The following is a 23,103-nucleotide window of genomic DNA, read 5'->3' on the forward strand; positions in this document are numbered from 1 at the left end:
GCCTCTACATATTCCTTCACTCATCTGTACACCTGTACATGAACATGCATACATGCACAGGCACCCACAAACATTACACACATACAGACACAACAATAAAATAAATGTATTCTTAATAAGCTTAGGAGCTGGCTCGGTGATTGAAGGCACTTACAGTTCCAGCCTGGCAACACGTGAGTCTGATAGCCAAGATGTACATGGTGGAAGGAAGAACCAACCCCTACAAGCTGACCACTGACTCTCTACAAGAGCATCCTGGCATGCATGCAGGTAGATCCCTGGGGCTTCGTGACCAGCCAGCCCACCATAGTCTACTTGCTGAGCTTGATGTAGAGATAAGGACAATGGCTGAGGAATGAAAGCCAACAGTATTCTCTCGCCTGCCTACACATACAAAGGTGTACCCCAAAACACGCACACACACACACACACACACACACAGACACACACAGGAAGTCTATACTAGCAGTGGAGAACTACTGCCTCATCCATAGGGTGCACAAGACAGTTCCGGTGAGGAGGTGAGCTTTTGCCATTGCTTTAGGGTTATGAGGCTCCTCACCACCCATGTCATTAGAAGCCACTTAGGCAACAGTAACAAGGCATCACGCTTCCTTCCCATCCAGAGTGGGCCACTGGAAGACCTGTAGAGAGACAATGTCCAATCTTGTACAGCAACTATGAGAAACATCTCCCTGCTGTGTCATGGAAACTTCTGGAACATCTAAGCTGGTTGCCAAAAGCTGGCAGACCTACTTCCTGGTGACACTCTCAACAGACACCAGGAAAGCAAAACCTTGAAATCAGGGTCTACTAACATCATACACAAACATCCTGGTGTCCATGGAGCCAAGAAGTCTCTCATCACACAGCTACCAACTCCTGAAACTGAGTGAGGAAATTTGATAGGCAATAACTAAAAGAACAAATGTTAGGATTGCCAGGAAAAAGGGGTTGTAAAATAGTCACGACACAAACACTCCCATGAACAGTTAGGTTTGTAATTCAACCTAAATCCCTATTAATGAGGAAAGAAAGCCTGAACACATAAATTAAGATATAAAGAGGAATGAAGTGTAAATATAATAGTGAAAAATTCACTGCCTGAAACAAAGAGGCCAAGGCACAGGTTGGTGAGCAGGACAGAAGAAGCAGCAAGGATGGGTGAACTACACGATAAGGTAATAGAAAATGTGCACATGACTCAGCTGTCTGGAGTACCTGCTGCTCTTCCAGAGGAATCTGGCCCACTCTCTGTACCTACATATAGCATATAACCATCTGTAACTCCCATCCATGGGAAGTAAAACACTCTTCTGGCTGCTGTAGGCACCGGTAGGCATGTGCATATATACTCAGACACAGAGACACACAGGGTTACAGACTACAAGTAAAGAATGATTGTTTTAATTAAAGGAAAAGTATACAGTATGAACACAGAGAAAAACTGACAGAGGACAACAACTGAACAAAACCTTGGTGACACAGAAAATCAAGACAAAGAGACTTCCTTGCCTTGTGCCAGAGCTCTTCAAAGATAAGAGAGGTGGAAGGGTGAAGAAATAAATAATAATAATAATCATGTTCAATTAAGGAAAGCAAACCCCACAAACCTACAGATTTATGAACTGAAATAGCCCTCAAATAGCTTTTCATCCAAGACTCCTCACCCAGACTCCTCACATGCACACCTTCCTGTAGAAGGTGTTCTTTACATGTACTGGGGAAAGTACAACATCCAAAACTATTGGCCCAGACTCATCTATCTACTTATAATATCCCTCAGTGATGAAGAGGAAAGCAAGAGCATCAGGGAAAGGAGGACTGATTTAAAAAAGGATGTATTGCTAATAGAATTATCTTAAAAGATTATATAAACAAAGTTCTCCAAGCAGGAAAGACGCTAATGGGAGAAAATGAGTCAAGGGGCTGGGGATCTGATTCAGTAGGCAGAAACACTTGCATAAACCCTGACGACTTGAATGCTAACCCTGGAGCCTATATGGTGAATGAGAGAACGAACTCCACACAATTCAATTGTACTCTTGTACTCAATTTCTACAAGCATTCCACGGCACACACGTGCTTCGAACACACACACAAAAAAATAAATAAATGAAAATTTAAAGCTAGTCAATGCAAATTATACTGAACACCTAAATGGGAGTCTTGAAATGACTGAAGGAGCCAGTAATATATCTCAGTGGGTAAAGGAGCTTGCTGCCAAGTTTGACAACCTGAGGTCAATCTCTAGGATTCACATTATGGAAGGACAGACTGATTCCTGCAAATTATCTTCTGACATACATACATACATACATACACACACACACACACACACACACACACACACACACACACACACCCCACAATACATTTTAAACCATAGAGGAAATATAGAAGAAAATCTAGGAAAACAGTTCTTCAAACTACCGTAAATGACTATCACACCAAAGCTCAGCATCACAAAGCACATACGAATGAGTGAGAAGCATCAACTCCAAAGCATCTCATGGTCAAGGAAACAAGCAACAAAAAGGCAGAGTAACCTCCATGACTGCAATTGGTGGGGTCACTAATTTATGTATGGGTGTATATATACACACACATGCACGCGTGCGCGCACGCGCACACACACACACACACACACACCTGTGTTCCCAATATATACTCAGGTTAAAAGAATGTCAGTGAACTGTCTGTGCCCATTGTATAGTAGTTTCCTCCCAGATTGATCCATCCCCCAGGAAAGTTCCTTAAGATACAAGGAAACAACACAAAATAGCTTCAGGAAGTTCCTGAAACTGATCAGATTCACTAGGCTCTTCCTTCCAAGGGTAATCTATAAAGATGCTCAGAGTCATTCTCAGACAAGCCAGCCTGCAAAGAAGCCTCTGAGATCAACCAAGCTGCTGATCTTAGGCCAACTGATTCACCAAGAAAGCATGCTCTCTAACCTGCTGAGCTGCCCACAAGCTGTACGGTGTACTCTAGGTTCCCAGCTTGTGTGTGTTATTACCTCTGCTAAGGATAAGCTTTGGTGATGCAGCTGTCTTTGAGTCACTTAATACTCTTGTAGTGACCCCTCACCCATATTCCTGTAAGACATCCCATAATGCTTATTAGTTCACCAAATTGGATTTTGGTGGTATCCATAGTAGTGGATTCCCTGTCTATGGTAAGTAGGCGATCTCTCCTTCTCTCTCTCTCTCTCTCTCTCTCTCTCTCTCTCTCTCTCTCTCTCTCTCTCTCTCTCACACACACACACACACACACACACACACACTCTCTCTCTCTCCCTCTCTCTCTCTCTCTCTCTGTCTGTGTGTGTGTCCATGTGTGTGTCTGTGTTGTGTTCTGTTGTATCTCCCCAGGAAAAAGTGTATGACACAAAACAGCCTCCCAAGCCAGTGAGCCTAGCACCAGCATTAGCTCTGATGGATACCGTCAGAAAACAGTTACCCTGAACTTGAACTGGATCACTCATTTAAGGCTGTATAGCTCCATTTACACCCCACTGAGCAACAAAGGGCAGGGTCAGCAAATATGATATTGTAAAAGGAATTGAATGCACTTTTATCTAATTGAAAACAATGTTTTTGGCAGAGACTTGCTTCCTTTCCAGAGAGAGAGAGAGAGAGAGCCCAACTCCTGCTGCTCCCCATCGTCTTCTGCCTACCAAGTCTCAGAAGATATGGGAATGAAAGCTCTGGATTCTGAAAGGAGAACTAAGAAAGGATGAAGGCTCCATGGGAGGATACACAGATGCCTTCCAGGGAAGGAAGAGCTAGACAGCATCCCCATGATGCTGCCAGGGACTCCTGTGCTCGCCTCTGCATGTAAGGGCTCAGGTCTGATCCAAGGGCATCCAGGGAGTGAGAGGTCCAAGCTATTAAGACCTGAGTCAGAGTCCTACACTGGCCTGTGCTCAAACACAGCCAAGTCCACAGAACTGTGGACATCATGGAAGGTGAACTCAAAAGAGGCCCATAGCTCATGAGCAGGATCAGACCCTGGGGCACATATGTAGTGAGTAACTCGCAGCCTAATCACTAAAAACAAAAAACTCAATATTTTCTTTAAAACCTGATGAGCCTAAAATATCAAAAGACTCGATACCTAAGATGGATGCTGCCCCTGCTCACAAACATCTAAAGGAGAGGTTCTCAACCTGTGGGTCATGACCCCTATGGGGGTCAAACAACTCTCTCACAGGGGTATCTAGGACCATCAGAAAACACAGATATTTACATTATGATTCATAACAGTAGCAAAATTACAGTTATGAAGTAGCAACAAAAATAATTCTATACTTGGGGAGTCACCACAACAAGAGGAACTGTATTAAAGTGCCCCAGTGTTAGGAAGGCTGAGAAACACTGCTCTAAGGACTCAATACAATTATGAGCAAACCACGGGACATTTCTTCAGGAAATTGGCCAGCTGAATCCACTACTATGGAGGAAATAAAGGGACTTGGAATTGTGGGAACCTCAAGGAAACAACAAAGTCACAAGTCCTACACTACCTGATTTTCAATCTTACTATGCAGTCGCAGTAATCAAACAGTCTGTGTTCTCAAGTGAGATAGAAATGGATAAAAGGAACAAAATTCAAAGTGAGGGCTGGAAAGATGGCTCAGTCATAAAGGGCCCTTGCCCCTTTTGCAGACACCCTGGTGACTCATAACTACCTGTAACTCAGCTCCAGGAAGTCTCCTCTCTCCAGAGTTTCTATAATGGCCATGCACTAGCATTTTACATGGGTTCTGGGGATTGAACTCGGGTCCTTAGGCTTGCATAGCAAGTACTTTAATATATGAGCTATTGCTCTAGCCCCAGATTTTATTTATAAATGCTTTACGAAGCCTTGGTCCACAAACTGGGGAAATAGAGTTTCAGAGTTTTCATACCAGGTCACCATTTTTCATTCATTCTCTTTCCCACACTGTGCCACACCCACCGCCACCTGCTCCTCACTCTGGCTGGTTCCTTCCCTTTCTTCCTGAGACTCTACTTCTTATCACATGGATTGCATTTACCTGTATTGTAATCTCTCCTCCTCCCACCCCATGATTCCCTTTCCAGTTTCGGAACATACATACACAGATACAAACCAACACACATACACACATAACTTTAAACGGGTTCTGCCTTTAAAAGGAAATGGTGTTTGTCTTTGCGTCTGGATTATAATGATTCCCAGTTGTATCCGTTTTCCTGCAAATGTCATGATTTCATTTTTCACCACAGCTAAAAAGAACATTATATATGTGGAGCACATTTATCTGTTCATCTGCCAGTGGCCATCTAAGCTGTGATGGGAGATGTCATTCTGTAAATATGTTACTTGTATTGGTTAATGAATGAAGTCCTGTTGGACAATAGGAAAGCAAGATAGGCAGGACGAGGAGACTAGTAGGAGAGAGGAAGAAGTAGGGAGGAGTTTTAAGATGTAGGACCAACAGGGTAGAACTCCAGGCCCTCTCTCTGGTAAGATAAGACCATGTGGAAATACTTAAATTGATAGAAATTGGTTAATATTTAAGACAGAGCTAGCCAATAAGAAATGCTAATAACAAGCCAACAGCATTATATCCAATATAATGTCTCTGTGTGTTATTTGGGGCTGACAGGGCTTTGGGACCAGGCCGGCTGGAAAACATACTTGTAACAAAGCTGGTTCAATTTCCTCACGATTATGAATAGTGCAGCAATAGCCTGACGTACAAATACAGGTATAGTGTGCCAGCTTGGGTGTTTTGGATACCCCATGGCAGGAGAGCTGGAGTGTTAGTCCCTTGAGGGTCTTCAACACTGACTGTGATAGTTGCTGTACCGATTGACATTACCCTCAACAGTGAGTAAGTGGTACTCCTCCCCTCCCATACCCAACTGTACATTTTAGGGTGAGTTTCCAGGTCTGGAAAGATGGTTCAGTGGTTAAGAACACATATTACTCTTGCAGAGTAATACAGTAATAATAATAATAGTAATATTATATAGTAATAATAATAACTAGAACTCCCAGCATCCTAAAGGTGACTCATAACCACCCGTAAGTCGCTTCATTGATCCAATCCCCCATTTCTCGCCTTCAGTTAACAGGCATGTATGTAGTACTTATGCACATACATTATAAAGGGGCTCTAGCAGACCCAAGCATGGCAAACATGGTACAGACAGTTTTTGCCTAACCCTTCTCCTCCATTTCCTCTACCCTGCTAAACTATTATTTTCTTAAAGCTGGTCACCAAGGTCTATTCCCTTGTTTGGCCACTCCTCCTCCTGAGGCTGACTACCAAGGTACAGCCACCAAAGTATTGAAGTCCAACAATCTCGATCCTCTTCTGCCCCTTGTCTTTGTCTATTACTCCCTGACCTTTGTCTTTCTGGGGAAAATAAATCTCCTTTAAGCTGGGAACTTGGTCCTGGAGAATCTTATACAAACTTGGAGGGCCTTTCATATTACATATATACATACATACATTACAGGTGAAACACTCATACACATAAAATAATATGAATACATCTTTTAAATAGCAAATGCCATCATTCTTTTCATTTACTATATATGGGTATAACCTTTACAGGGCTTTCAGTGGCAAAATACAAGTAATTCTGTCAATGACCAGGCTTGATGGGAACATTTGGAAGATAATAAAGGTCATACTTGGAGTTCACTGTCTGGTGAATGGTGTTGAGAATTTAGCTAACATATATCTCATATGTATGTATGCATGTTAGGTATGTGCACCAAATTGTTAATTTCCCATTGCATTTATACACACACACACACACACACACACACACACACACACACACACACACATATAATTCTTAACTACACACCAAAGCATGTCTAATTGAAATTTATGAAGATGCACATATAAGGAATCAAAACTTAAATAGTTCTATAAGATAATGAAAACATGTCTTTATACTGCTCAAATGGGTCTTCTCTCTATGCATTAACAAAACGAGGTGCACTAAGGACTCAGAGGAAGGACACACTGAGCCCCAGAATAAAGCATGGGTTAAATAATCTCTCAGAAAGAAGACAAATAGGGAAAAGCCACTCAAGGGAACTGTAAACCTATAAGAAGTATTTCGCTGATCAACTAGGAAAACAAATACAAAATATCCAAGATACTGAAAGTCAGTTTCCCAAAACATCCCTTAATGAAACAAAAATCTCAGACTAAACTTGTTACCTTGGGTACAGTAAACATCAGCTAGTATAATGTGAATCCAGACTGGCCTTACCCCCAAGCTGAGGGGTGTGTGTATGTGCATATATATATATGGTTCAAATTGCACAAATGTGTCAATCCCTGCTACTAACAGGGAACCATTCTGCATGAAATGCAGAGTCCGGCTTTGAATTGTAGATCACAGATAGGTCATGGTAAAATCTTAATAGATTCTGGAATTTAATTAACAGTAATATAACATTGATGTCTCTGTTATGGTTGATTATGCCACAGTCAAGCAAGATATTGATATTAGGGGGAACTGGATATAAGGCTATAAGTGTGTGATGTCTGTATAGATGTAATGATATTCAAAAATAAAGTGTTTACCACAAAAAAGAAAAAAAATCTCTTAACTAGGGAGGAGTTCACATGGTTAGTGCTTGCTATGTAACCATGGGGACCTAAGTTCTACCCCAGAACCTAGCTTTAAAACCAGACATGATGATGTGTGTTTATAACCCCAGTGCTTGGGAAGTAGGGACAGGTTCATCCCTGGAGCTTGCTGGCCAGACCAGCTTACTTGGTGAGCTGCAGCCAGTGAGAGACCCTGTCTGAGAACACAAGGTGGAAGTAACCCGAGGAATGACAGACAGCAGGCTTATTCTCTGCCATCCAGAGGCGTCTACAATGTAGGGAACAGTATAGTTAAGCAGGTGTAGCTCAACACTCGGACCTTTATGTTTTTTCATGTCATTGTTCAGAGACAGTTCTGAGTGGCTGTCTCAAAATGTTTGAAGATTTGAAAATTACAAAAAATTCTCACTCCTACCACAACAGTGTGATTTGTCTTCCCAAAATATGCTAGCACACTTCTGTTCCCCTGTGCCCGTCAAATAGTAGCCCCAGCCTCTTGCATTCCCCATCAGAAGACCAGGACCAGTGACTTTCACAAATTTCTTCCTCTTTTTAGTGGGCGAACTTTCACTTAGCTCTCACAGAATCAAATGGGAGCAACCTTCAGGGGCTCCATACAAAGATGCTACTTCCTTTTCAGAGAGAACAGATTCTCCTGCTGCAAAGTCACACACCTGCACAGGTCTTGTCCGAAGACCAGCAAACTAAGAGGGTGTTCTATTTTCTTCACAGAGATTGCAACAGCAGTTAATTTACACGTACACAGACTCCCGGGATACCCACACAGTCATGGAGGGCGTTGAAGTAGCACCCCAGCAGATACTCTGGCAAAGACAAAGGGCTATAAAATGAAGTTCAGGTAGACCAAAAGAAATTGTATTGATTCTTTTGTATCATTCAGAAACACAAAGAAACATCACTTTTCTTAAGGAGTCAAGCTGGAAAGTACAGGGTGAAAGGTCCTATAGATACTGGGGAAGGAGAGAAATAAAAGGCAATTCCATTAGGAAACACCCCAGGATTCTTTCTGTAATTTGTTTTGTTTCCCTTCGAATGACTGAGAGGGTTGGATTCAATTGAATTGGCCTTATGTAAAAATCTAAATTTGCACAGTGCAGACTTGGCACTGACAGATGGAACCCTGACCATCCCGTCAAGATTCTTAAAACACGGCCTTCCACCCTTTTGAACATTTGAGTATTATTTCACATCTGGTCTCAGGTCTGTGTGTGTGTGTGTGTGTGTGTGTGTGTGTGTGTGTGTGTGTGTGTGTGTGTGTGTGTCTCACCTTCCGTGGCAAAGCTAGCTAAACTGAAACAAATACATCATTTACCAAAGGCATTCTCATGGAGTTGGCTACATACAAATATGTGGCTTTGACATGTTTTGCTGGGACTCTCAGGACAGGAGACCCACAGGAAGAGAGACTCACCATGGCCCCTTGGTTTGTCCTCTGGGCAACTTCTCTCTGCAGCCTGGCCACAGCCAACTTCTCCCTGGAGAGAGAGAAGCACGTAATTAGGTGACTATTCCCAGGGCTGAGATGCCACCACATGGCTGGGAAACATTCCTATCAAATCTCCAGAGCCACCACATCCTTTACTTACCTCCTTCCCTCAACCATATTTAATATTAAATATTTAAAGTGGTTGGTCACTGGGGCCTCGTCTCCATCCAGCATCACAAAACTGACTCTTTTGCTTTGGAGCTCAGAATAGAGGAATAAACACTGCATGCTAGGTTAAGCAGTACTCCACTAACCTCATTTGCATATGTCCTTTGTCGCTTACGTTTCTAAGGCTATTTAATTAGTACTTCAGTATTGATTTTGCTTATATATTTTTAATTGTTTTCTCTTTCCCCTCTATAACCAAGCTGAATTTTAAAAAGTAAACAAACCATGACTCCACACCATTCTTGAGAAAGCTGGAAGTCACTTGCAAGCTTGCGATGTGAAATGAACTGTATTGGACATTTTGCCCATTCTATGAACCTCTCCTGTAGGGGAGGAAATGGGGGGGGGGTGAGGGGGAGGGTCCTCAGATGCTACAGGAACAACTGAGCTCTGAAATGGGATGTTGACAGGATCAAGTATTGCGTTTCTGTACCCTCAAACTCTAAACTTAAAACTCTGCATATTTTTCAGGTACTAGGAAACTTTTGAAATACAGATTGAAAAATCAGATCATGAGTCAGTGAGATGGATGAGAAGGGAAAGCCCCGGGGGCCTGAGATCCCCCTGAGACCCAGGAGCGGAAAGAGAGAACTGAGTCCTGAAAGCAACCTTCTGAGCTCACGTAAACATGCACAATCACACAAAATACAAAGACCCGCTAAATCAGGCTTCGTAGTCATACTTAATCACGAGACTCATTTCATATCCTTCATAACTAATTACACTTCCGATATACATACTATCCACTGAAATGTTAAGAATGCTCATGATAATTCATGCATTTTGAACAGCTTTTCAGTTTTGTTTTGTTTTGTTTTTAAACAGTGAACAAGTGACATCGAGGTAAGGAGCCGCTTCTACCCAGCACCAAGGCTCAGTTTAAGTGATAATTTCCCCTGAAATCCCTCCCCTTCTAGTGAGATGAAAGTGTTTGAGTGGCACTTCATCCCTCTTCTGCTACAGCTGACCCTGAATGCAGAAGGGGCTCCTCCAACCTCAGCATAGTGAGACGATTTCCTGCCTCCAATGGCTGTGACACACCTGGCCATCCCTAAACAAACTTTCCAGGCTAAGGAGGGGCCCAATAAATGAAGGGCTTGTCGTGTAAGCATGATGACCTGAATTGGAGTCCCAGAATTTATGTGAAAAGTTGGGAGTGTTGCAATATGCCCCAGAAGACATCAACAGTCCATAGCTCTACAGAATGCCCTCCTTCGAGCATGCTGGAATGCACTCTGGCTTATCAATCATGTGCAGCTCTTGTAAGAACGGACAACCACAGCTGCTGTGAGTTCATGAGTTCAACAATCCTGTCATGTCCAAAAATAACTTACTTTCCTGTGATTCTCCCTGGACTTTGACTATTAGAATTTTCTTTCCCCTCTTCTATAATGATCCCTGAGCCTTGCGTGTGTGGGGGGGGGGGGGGAGAGGCAGACATACAGACAGAGATGTCTCACTGTAGCTCAGTACTCCACTTTCTTCTCTGTGCTTTTACTAGTCTGAATTTATGCACTGATCACCAATTACTGCCCCAAGAGATGTTTCTGTTGGAGTCTAAGAGCAGCAGTCATTTTAAAAAGGACTCAAACAGCCTGGAACCTTTTGATGGGAGTGGACCTGGGACAAGTAAGGGCCAGAACTGGGGTGAGGGGGTGAATATGTATGATCAACTACACCGAATACACATATGAAACGCTCAAAGAAATACTAAAAACGTTACAGAAAGAAAGAAGCCTCTGAACAACAGCTACTAGGAATCCAATCCAGAATGATGTCCCACAGAAAGAATGAATGTTGCAGGGCTGGCGAGATGGCTCAGTGCGTAAGGCAATTGCTAGGTAAGCATAAGGACCTGAGTTCAAATCTCTAGCAGTGATATACAAGTGTCTGTAATGCCAGTTCCACAGGAGACAGAAGCAGGAAGATCCCTGGGGCATTCCGGCTGCCATCTTAGCTCCAGGTTGAGTGACAGACCCTGTCTTAAGAGATAAAGACTGAGAATGGTAAAACAAAACAGGAGACATGTGCATGGTTTGGCACACATATGGACAGGTACCATATGTAATTATGAAATAAAAGAAAGAACGTTGCATCACAATGTGCTATGTGTTCGTTTGCAGGTACTTAGAAGCACTTACATGTTAGAGCAACCTTTTTCAGAATCAGAGCTCAAGACACAATATGTAGACAAGCATCAACTCCAGGAAAAAAAGGAAAGTTACTCCACACAGGCAATACTACAATTCAGATTCAACCATGGACGGTTGTAGTTTAATCAATTAATACATTAATTTAGAATTTAAGGAAAGATTAAAATGAGAAGCACCAAAATATGAGTGCCACAGAAACACTAAATCCTGACCTATCCATGAAAGAAAAGTCATTACTGAAACAAAGGAAGTGATCAAGCTGTGGACACAGTCTTCATTCTGTCTATATGTCAATGAATGTGCATAATAAACTCAATCAAGGTATCAGAAACAACAGAACAGTCTTTCATCATCATCTTTGTTTGCCCTGGACATCTTGGCACACCAGGCCTTCCAACCTGTAATTCCAAAATGGCTCTGAAGCTGGCACCAGCTTCCTTTTCATGCTAATTGAAGATTCTCACAAACAGTTCTGGGTAAATAAATAAATAAACAGACAAAGAACGCTTGCCTCTCAAGCTCCCCACAGCAAATGCACATTCATGCTCGAACCTGAAGGGTTTAGTTCCCCTGCTGAGGGCAGACAGCCGCAATTTCACAACACATCTCTGTTTTGTTCTGCTGCAAAGTTGGGAGCTCATTATGAAGCGGGTACTGTGTTTATGATTACAAAACCAAGGCCTGGGGATTATGTGATCAAAAGCCACAGATCCTTACCTCCAGCATGGGGACAAAGCACAATATCAAAACCTCGACAAGTCAGACACAGTAGTCACTTTACTTTGAGTTCCATGAAACAGAACGTTTAACTCCCAGGAAGAAAGAAATCCTCTCTCTTTACTATTTTACATCCACTTGGAGAATGAATCTCAGATTGCTAAACTCCTTCAACACAATCCCCAGGGAGATGGTTTAGTGGGTGAGAGTTCTTGCTGTGCAAGCCTGAGGACCTTAATTCCAATCCATAATACCCATGTAAAAAGTCAGGCATGGCCATGCATGTGACTGTCACCCAACATCTTCCTCTACCCCCAACCCAAGCTAAAGAATGATGAATTCTCTTTTAATGTGAACTGAAGATGTTCACAGTACCCTGGCAGATCTGCAAGGATGCCCAGGCAAGAATGTCCCCCAAAAAGACCAATGACATTTGTAAAGTCCTGAAAACACCCACAAGGCTTCAGTACTTACAAAAGAGAAACCATCTAGCTATGGGGACTATGTTCTGTGTGTGATGAGTGGAGAACACAGATTCAGGGTTTTACAGGGCCTTTTGGTGCACCAGAATCAATCACAGAATTTTCTAGGAACAATTCGATACTCAGTAGTGTCTCTAAAAGGGACCCATGACTCAAACCCATACTGAGCAGGAAGGACAGAAGCTGTCATACTTTCTGTCATTCACTGGGCAGATGGTGCCCCCATGGAGGTGCCCCGAAGGCAAAGCAGGAGGAGCTCTAAGAAAGGTGTGAGCTAATGCTTATACTTACTGTTAAGTCCTTACAAACAGCTCCATACTGTGGATACATAAAACAGGGGATGTTGCTGAAAGGTCCATCCAACAAGCAGTTAGTGTTACAATGTCACTAGGCTGCAGTGTGTTACAGACTCTGTGTTTGATGGATACATCACATAACATGTATAATCTCTACTTCACTTTTCCAGAAAATAAAACAACCTGCAATAACCATGTCTGCTCGTGCATATTTTAGAGAATAAAATCCAGTTTCTTTTAATGTGGCAAAGATAATGTGGGATTAAAATGCTCTGCAATACTCTCCCCTATATATACAGGTTCATGTTAGCTTGGGGTTTCAGTTTCAGTTCCAATATCCCAAGGTATTTAAAGCGTCATTTTAAAGCTTCATAATGTGTGTGTAACCTAACCTATATGCCCCTGATGTTTAGTGTTATCAACCTGACAAAGACTAGAAACAGCCAGGAAGAGTCTCAGTGATTGTCTATATAACTGGGTTTAGTCTATAGTCTTGTATGTGAGGGATTGTCTTAACTAAGTTAACGATTCAGGAAGACCCAGCCTACTGTGGGTGAAACCATTCCCTAGGCAGAGGGTCCTGAACTGTGCAAGAGTGGGAAACTTGAACAGAAGTGAGTGAGTATGAATGCATGCTTTTTTATTTGTTTCTTTGTTTTTATTCTGACTGCAGATAGATGTGATTGGACTCACTGCTTTGAGATCCTGCCATTGTGACATATCTGCGAGGATGGGCTATAAACTGAAATTGTAAACCTAATATACTGCTTTCTCCCTAAACTGATTACTCTTTTATTTATTTTAGCTTAGCACAGCAACAGAAATGAAACTAGTACAAGGCATTTCTATCTTTAATTCACCTAAAATAGTCTTGTGACAGAAACTAGACAATCTAATGATAAACTAAAATTCTAGCTCACTCAGCAAATATTCACCAATAATTTCGTTTAGGCCTGGTATTAGTTATAGTATTGGGGAATAAACACAAACAAGACAAGCCTAAATTCAGCATGTGCAGGGCACACCACCAGAAAGAATGCCTAACATGCTGAAGTACATCAGCATGGGGTCCAGCACCATAAAGCTGGGTTGCACAATGAGCAGTAGGGGGCTGGGTGTAGGGCTCGGACAGCAGAGCTCCTGCTCCACCTGCACAAAGCCCTGGCTTCCACCCACAGAGCCCCGTGAAATGGGCGTGGTGGGGCACGTCTGCAATACCAACACTTTGGAGGTAAAGGCAGAGGGTCAGTAGTTAAATGTCATCTTTGGAGTGCATAGCCAGTTGGGGATACTAAGATTCTGTCCCAAAATAAATAAATAAAATTAGGATTCTATTATAGGTTAATATACAAGTATCATTATTAGACAGAAGAGTTTTTTTTAATATTTTTAATTGTATGCCTGATTGTAGGTGTGTGCATGTGCATGTCGATGCTGACATAGCCAGAGAGGGTCAGATTCTCTATAGCAGGAGTAACAGGTCGCTGTGAGTTACCCAATGTGAGTGCTAGGAGCCGAACTCAGGATCTCTGCAAGAACAGTACAAGTTTTTAAGCGCTAAACCACCTTTCTAGCACCAATAATCAGAGAATTTTAGAACCAAAATTAAAATGAGTGGTGCAGTTTTATCCTTATCGAACAGAATTCATGTGTGGCTAATCCCCGAGAGCCCTGTGCACCTATCTTTGCTTCTGTGAGGCTGTGTTGTCAGGTGGGGCTGCCTCTCATAAGCCACTACCGTGACAGAATATGAACAAAAGGTGCACACACTGTCATAGGCACACATTGGTATGGAAGGAGTTTAGCCCCATATAACCTCAGAAAAGGCAAAGAGCCTTGAGGCCATCTGAACACTGCTAACTGGAAGAAACGCCCAGGAGTCATGTGAAAATATGGGATGCTTGAGCAGATAGATCAAAAACCTTGCCTTCCACTAATCAAAAGCTTAAATAAGAACATTTTATTTTTTCTGCCAAATTCACAAATCAGCAATACATATACATTTATTTAAAACCATATTTAAGCCTGTGTGTGCATTTGTGTTTGTGTGTTTGAGTGTGTGTGAGCTCTTGAACATTTGGAAGTCAGAGGTCAACCTCAGACACCACTCCTCAAGATACCATAAAAATTGCTTTAGCATTTCCTCCATGAGCATGCTTTATGGTATTTCTCCCCACCAAAATCTCCCAGGGAGATCTGAGCAATTCCCCCCAAATAATACAAGATGTTCCTATAGCCCTAGGTTGCCTCTCAGAATACAAAGGTAAGAACTATACACTTTCTTCAGACTGAGGAATCTGAGGGATTGAGCTGAAACTAACTTGGAAGCCTCCTCTTTGAGGACTAGTTATTACAGGGCCCTAAGCTGTGGTGCAAGCTGCCGAGGGGAGAAAGCAATCAGTAGTCTTTTTTGGCTGTAAATCCTACAAAATTCAACAATGACTCATCCAGCAGAATGTCCCCAGTGATGCCACAGTGGTACCTTATCCCCAATGGCACAATAGTGGCACCGTCTTCTGTGAGGCAGTCTCTCACCAAACCTGAAGACTTGCTGAATAGGTTATGCTGGCTGACCACCACTGACTCTCTCTACCCACTAGGACTTGTGATTCAAGCACAAGTCCTGGGTTTCTATGATGGCTTCTGAAAGCCGATGGCCCTCATGTTTGCAAAGCAGCATATATATAAGAGGTTCACATAGGCTGGAAAAACATCCTCACACCTCCCCCCCACCACACAAAGAGCTAGATATGATGGTATGTAGTGCTGGGGATATGGAGTCCGGAGAATACCCAGGGCTCAATGGTTAGCTAGCCTAGTCTGCTTGAAGATATCCTGGCCAGTGGGAGAGCCTGTCTCAAAACCTATGGTGGATAGTACTTGAGGAACAACACCTGAGTGTGACCTGTGACACACACACACACACACACACACACAAAACAACAACAACAACTACAACCACAACTACCACAAAATCCAAGAGCCAATATACTCTGTAGTGTATTGCAAAATGCAAATCCTGTTCCCCACATACAGGCACGCTCAGCCATGGGCTCTGTTTCAATCAACACTCCTTCCTAATTTCCCCCATGAAGATGCTGCCAAATGCCTAGAGGGAAATTAGATAAATGACTGTTTTCATCTGTGCCTTGAGGCAGGGTGCTATGCTCTAAAATCTTGGGGGGAAAGATTCAATTCATCATCAGCCAGCCGTGTTTCTAGCAGAGTCCCAAGAATAGGAGCCCCAAGAATAGGAGCCCGGTGGCGATCTGGTATGTGTGCAGAGAGAACAGGTTTGCTCTCCAGAGGAGTCCAAGGACCATTATCTCTGCACACAGACATCCTGGGGAGTCACCCGATGCAGAGGGCAGGACAATGCCAAGAGGCAGGCGCACCTGTCGCTTGGGCAGATGGGGAGAACAGTGGCGGCTTTCCCTGAGTCAGGGCTAAATTAATTAGCCTTCCCACAGTACTTCATCTCATTATGCATCTCTCCAGATATGTAAGGAGAGAACAGATTTTAGACAAACTTTTATAAAGCAGAGCACAGACCAAAGAAAACTACAGCTTTTTATTTTCCATTTCTTATTTTTCTAAACCCTTCAAAGCATCATAAACCACTCTTTCATTGCATGTTGGGAGAATCTTTGTATTTATGATACATAAAAGTCAGTAAGTGGAAAGTGTGTTACAAATTAGTAGACATTCACAAACATTGTGCATCAGACACTGGGCGACTCAACAAGTTGATTTCAAGACATGGATTTTCAGTAGCAAACAAAAATTTAATGGCATCATGTTTGCTGGTAAATTTGTAGCTTCCATTCTTCCCAAGTCAAGAGATGTTTCCACCAACAGAAATTTCCATTTTGGAATACACAGATAAATATAAACAACAAAAACAGGGATCTACAATTTAGTAGGCTGCCTTCTGAAAGCAATCAAATACAGTTCTCCTTGGAGCTAGAGAGATAGCTCATTTGATACACAAGGACCTGAGTTTGATCTCCAGAACCCACCTAAACAAAACTGGATACAGGAACACACATTTGCAGATCCCAGCCCTGGAGACAGAGATAGGTGGGTACCCAGGTCACAATCACCACCCAGCAAAGCAACTCTACAGGCTGCAAAACATGAGACACCATTTCAAAAATAAAAGGATAAAGTGGATACTGCCTGAGAAATGATAGCTGAGGTTTCCTCTAACCTCCATGTGCATGTACACAGCACACACACACACACACACATACACACACACAGAGAGAGAGACACGCGCGCGTGCGAGCGTGCGCACCCTTATGTCATATGTTCAATGTCTGTCCTCCCATTCTCATAGATTGATGCTAATGACATCCACACTTCCATTTATTAATTCATTCATCCAGTCTTCCACTGAACGACCACCACTCTCTCCGTATCTATTTCTCTTCCCTAATAGGCTGCAAGATGCTAGAGGGTTAGGACTCATACGATGTGGGTGTGCAGGCATACACACACTACATGAATAAATGATTGAAGTTTGGAGCAAAGCTGGTCTTCTAGGCACAAGACCATATTATAAGCTATCGTCACCCATACTCAGTATCGGACACTAGCTGCATGCAAAGAATGGCAACCAATGGGTTTCCATAGGCCTAGAGAGTAAAGTGTTTGTTCTGCAGTTTAAAACTGCAACACCCATATAAAAGTGGTGGTGGCGGAAGGTCCTTCTCTGTATATGTTTCTCTTATTTGTTAATGGATAAAACGTTGACTGGCTGATTGGCCAGACATGATGTGATGTATATAAGCAGGGACAAACAGGAAATCACTCTCTTCTCTGTGGAGATGCTAAGCAGTCATCATGTAGCAGGCAAAGGAGTTGCAGGTCCAGCATTCTCCTATTCTCCGGTGAGGTAAGACCAATGTGGAAATACATGGATTAGTAGTTGGGGTTAATAATTAAGGCAGAGCTAGCCAATAAGAAACCCAAGCCAACGGCCAACAGCTTTGTAACTAGTATAGTGTCCCTGTATTTCTTTGGGGCTGAGAAGGGCAGCAGGACCAGCCTGGCCAGAAAGTTCACATTACATGAAAGTTGTCTACAACCCTAGTAGTGTGGGTGAGATGGGATTTAAGCATGAAGATCCCTGAAGCACACTAGCCAACAAGTCTAGTCAAATCCAATGATCTCTAGGTTCAGTGAGAGAAAGAGAGAGAGACAGAGAGGCAGAGACAGAGAGACAGAGAACAAGAACAACAAAACACAACAAACAGTGATCAAAGAAGGTACACCATGTTAATATCTATGCTTGCACAAGAGACCACACGCAGTTATGTGCATATGTACCTCTACACACAAGAACACACACTCATGCACACCCCTATGCTCATATGCATGCACCCGCACAAGCCTGTAATTAAGTCCCAAAGAAGCTAACCCCATACTGCAAAGCTTGACAACTGTGCCATTGTGAGCATACAAGGAGGAAAGAACCTGCACATGGAGCACTGTGTACATCCTAAGCACCACCAGCACACCTGATGGTCCCTTTCAAACGATGCAGTTAATTTATCTTTCTACATCTTCTCCTTTTCTTTTCACTTGTGACTACTATCTTTCCCTAGAATTACTTGTGCTTTTTATTCTTAGGTGTTTGGTAGTTACAAGGGTCTCCTATATGAACATAATAATGAACTGAAGATAATTCCCTTTACCCCAGTCTCTCTGTCTCTCTCTCTCTCTCTCTGTCTCTCTCTCTGTCTCTCTCTCTCTCTCTCTCTCTCTCTCTCTCTCTCTCTCTCTCTCTCTCTCTCTCTCTCTCTCTGGGGTAGAGTGCAATTGCATCCATCCCCTACCAATGAGTCTGCAAAATGCACACAAGAGCAAACCCACCCTCACTTGGAGATACAAATCACTTGAATTAACTGTTGTATCCATCTGCCCCTAAGAGCAAATGCTGGTCAATGACTTCAAATAGAGTTCCTTGAGACACACTTTATGAAACACCAGAGAACCAATTGATTTCTTGAGTTAACTTTTACTTCTGAAAAAAATGCTGTTTGTAGACAAGGGTTTTTTTCTGTTTAAAAATTAAAATAAACAACTTGGAATTCCCTACATTTTTCTCAAATCTTATTTCCTTTTAATACTGAAATTCAATAAAGTTAATAAAACTGTGTCCTATGATATCTGGTCATCTTCCATTGGTTATGGTGATATGCAGTTGATGGGCCGTATAGTATATAGCAGAATAAAGAATGGGGCTTCTTCAGAAAAACACATGCTGTCTCCTCACACATGAAAACAGCCCTTATGTGGCAACTAATTGAGTTCGCCATGGCTTTCAACTATCAATGGCCTTGAAATTTCATTCTGGCTCTGTTTTGATTGAAGGCCCCAAGATGGTGTCTATGCAAAGACTCAAACCATCTGTGTAGCCTCGGGACAAGGGAGCTTATGAGTATGGAAATGAAAAGGCTTCAGGATTTCTACTGAGATTCTGATGGACAGTAACAAGAGTCTGTGCATTGAATTCCCTTCCCTGCCCAGTGAGCCATGAGCCTATGAGTGAATTAAAAAAAAAAAAAAAAAAAAAGGTCATGCTAAGGCAAGACTGGGAATGGGAATACTGTCCATTCACTGCTTAAGTATGGTCCCTACTGGGCTGGAGGTACCTGTTATACTCCAGAAGACTCAGTGAAGACTAAAAGTCCACTCAGAACCCTGAAGCATCCTGTCCTAAAAAGGCACCATGAGTCCATATTTGGTGCCAGGGACTGAAATATTCCTACCAAAGTAACAATTTTCATTTGAAGTCCTCAGAGTTGAGGTCCTACAGACTACTAGACTGATCATGTTAAAAGGAAGTCCTTAGAACTAAACTTAATCAAGCATGAATACAGGCCTTACAAAATGGAGAAATTATGCAATTTCCTCACATCCTCACTCTCACAGGGAAAATGGCATGTTATAAAGTGTGAGTATACTGCAGTGAGGAATCCAGAGCCTCTGAAAAAGCAAGAAATTGCCAACAAACTTTCAGGAACTCAGCAAGAGGTATGGAGCACATTCTTAAAGGCCTTGGAATAAGCTAATCCAGCCAATGTCTTGATCTTGACCTTCGGGGCTATAGGACTATAAGACAATCCATTTCTGCTGTTTAAGGTCCCTTGTGTGAGGCACCATGTTAGGACACAAACCAACACACCTTGGGAGAGGGGTGGAGAATCTATCAGCTATATTCATTTGTATGAAATCCATCTCTCTGAATATAAGGTAAACTTCACTAATCAAAACATCCAAACTCCACCTCCTTCTGAATCAAGAATACTTCAGATTAGAGGCTCTTAATTGGTAAAGTTGATGGAAAAATTTCAAAAATCTGAAAAATGTGAATCTCTGAAATAGCTTTTGTCCCAAGCATTTTGGGCAAGGGACACTACACTTAGACACATACAGAGTTTGGTATAGTTAACAGTTATTCTAAGAAAAGTACAGTAGATTTTCAGCAAAGGCAGTATTGACTCCTAACCAGGAGGATGAGGGAAGTACTCACGAAAAATAGCAGTCTATGACTTAAGCTTGAAGAGTTGCGACATCAAAGCAAACCAGGCACACATGACAATACAATCATAAATTATTGACAAGCTAAGTAACTCACTACACTTAGGTAATATTTCTTACAGAAATTAAAAGTAATTGTGGTAGTCCAAACACCACCCTTAGCTAAATCCCCACAGGTGCATGAAATCTTAGCCCCAGAGATGTCTAGATCTTCTGTTGCTGAGAATATAAATGTGTAAGTCCGCATATACAGAAGCCTGTGGTCACTCTCCAGTGCCTTACAAGGTTTTTATCTGAGACCAAGTCTCTAATTGGCCTGAACTTGCCAAGTAGGCCAACATAGCCAGCCAGAGCATTCTAAGGACTTACCTGTTTGTGTATAAACACATGTGTGTTAGAGTACATGTGCACACATGTACACACAGGTACGTGTGGAGGCAAGAGGTCAACTTTGGTCTTGGGATAGAGTTGGGCTAGAAGGAGAATAACAGAACCATCACATGTGCGCGCACGTGCACGCACACACACACACACACACACACACACACACACACACACCTAGCTGGATTAAAAAAAAAAACAAAGAACCTCCTGATTTTCTAAATCAATATAATTAGAGGACTGCTGGTTAACAGGATACAATTACCTTCCTTGTTTATATACTCCTTGTGACTCAACGTTCTTTCCTGCTAGAATTGTGCCAATAATTACACGAGAGACGTTTTTTGAGATCATGTCTTATGTAGCCTAGATTAGCCTCAAATTTATTACACATCAAAGAATAAGCTCATACCTCTTGTCCTCGGGCCTCCTGAGTGCTAGGATTACAGGTGTGCGTTAGCATGTCCATAAACATGTGACACTGGGGACTGAACACAGAGTGCCTACATGTCTTTCACTGTCCAGCTGAGCTACATCTCCAGCTTCTAAATGAGAGGGTTGTACACAGCATATAAATAGCAACCAACACTGATGAGATGTGTAGATGAGTGTGGGATGGTTTTCCAACACTGTGACAACATATCTGAGATAAAGCATCTTTGAGAAAGAGGGATTATTGTGCCTCATGGTTTCAACCCACAGTTTGCTCAGTTGCTTTGAGGCTTACCATGAAGCAGGACTTTGTGGGAGTGTATAGTAGAAGAGGCTCCATTCCCTCAATGGTAACCAGGAGGCAAACGCAGGAATTTTCTTCTACAGTATAGCACCTCCTTCCAAACATTGTAAGTTATGAATTCATAAATGATTCAACTAACCATGAGGTCCAAGCCGTCACAGTCCTGTTGCTCCCCAGAGACCTCACTTCTGGACCAGAGAACACACTAATGCTGTTGCAATGGAAACTGAGCCTCACACACAAGCGACTGGGGTTATATGATGGTTACTACTGGTAGTCAACAGAACCTGGAATCAGACTTGTCTCTGAGGAAGTCTCTAGGCTTAGTAAACTGAGTTGGCAGCACCATCTGATGAGTTGGAGTCCCACACAAAACGAAAAGGAGAGAACTGAGAGCAAGTGCTCATCTTTCTCTGCTTCCTTTTTACTACATATATAATTGACCATCTGCCTCACACTCCCAATGCCACGCCCTTCACACCATGATGGACCGTATCCTCCAACTGTGAGCCATAATAAACCCTTCCATACTCAAGTTGCTTTTATCAGGTATTTTGTTACAGTGACAAGCAGAGTAAATGAAGACAAGGTGAACCAGATATTGGTCTCAAGAATTAGAGTAAAGACAAAGAGATGGTATTTACAATAATGCTTTTCTGACTCTCAAACCCTTTCTACTTAGTTCTAATCTTACTCTGGTTGTCCTTCGGGTTTTCTTTTGTTTTTAACAAGTCCTTATTTTTGTTATTTCTCCCCTAAACAGTAGTCACCTATATTTTTGTAATTCACAATTTCAATACCAATAACCCAAAAGTAGCTCCAAGGAGTTCTCCATCTATAAAACTGGTCCATGCTCAGCCATGAACGGCACCCTTCAATTTTCCCCTTCTCTTCATCTATTTGAACCAAACTAAACATGAGTTTTCTTTTCTGTGGCAATTTCAGTGGGGCATTAGTAGCTGTAATCTCTTTGATTTTACTTATTAGGAATAAACTGTTTCACAAGTGCGTTTGTTTCTTGAGTTCTAGCAAGTGCCCATTTGCTTGTGTGTGTGTGTGTGTGTGTGTGTGTGTGTGTGTGTGTGTGTGTGTTTCAGTGCAGCATCTTGCCAATGGATGTTTCACATACTTGCCTCCAGTGGTATCTGTGGACTGCCACTTGTACCTATTATGACAGGTAGATGTCAAGATCCATGGCATCTAAGGGAAGGATATTGTGGGCCACCTAAATATAAGCTTAGATCTCGTACACCAATCCCATTACTTAAAGGTAAAGTGAAAGAAATAAAGAGGACAAATACCTTGATGATAAAAACATGAGTGATTACAGAGCAAACAACTGATCAGGCAATGATCTCACTCAGGGTCAAATCCATTCTGTTTCTAAAGATAAGTGGTGTTTGAAGAAAGTATACAGGAATATGAGAAATAACCCATCAACATGCTAAATAACTGATCCATAAACTCACAGTAGTTAATGCTTTGCTGGATTATGACCTGGCCCAT

The 23,103-nt window shown here is 42.3% G+C and overlaps 1 protein-coding gene across 1 annotated transcript in view; it reads right to left on the reverse strand.

Annotated features, from left to right (window-relative positions):
- Nckap5 (NCK associated protein 5) overlaps positions 1-23,103 on the reverse strand; it is an 806,966-nt gene that overhangs the window by 481,092 nt on the left and 302,771 nt on the right. Inside the window, exon 4 of the mRNA XM_051203949.1 lies at positions 9,042-9,105. Within this exon, the coding sequence (XP_051059906.1) occupies positions 9,042-9,105 (64 nt within the window). The remainder of the gene's footprint in view (positions 1-9,041; positions 9,106-23,103) is intronic.

The sequence above is a fragment of the Phodopus roborovskii genome, unplaced genomic scaffold (genome assembly GCF_943737965.1).
Source record: "Phodopus roborovskii unplaced genomic scaffold, PHOROB, whole genome shotgun sequence".
In the NCBI taxonomy this organism is placed as follows: Eukaryota; Metazoa; Chordata; class Mammalia; order Rodentia; family Cricetidae; genus Phodopus; species Phodopus roborovskii.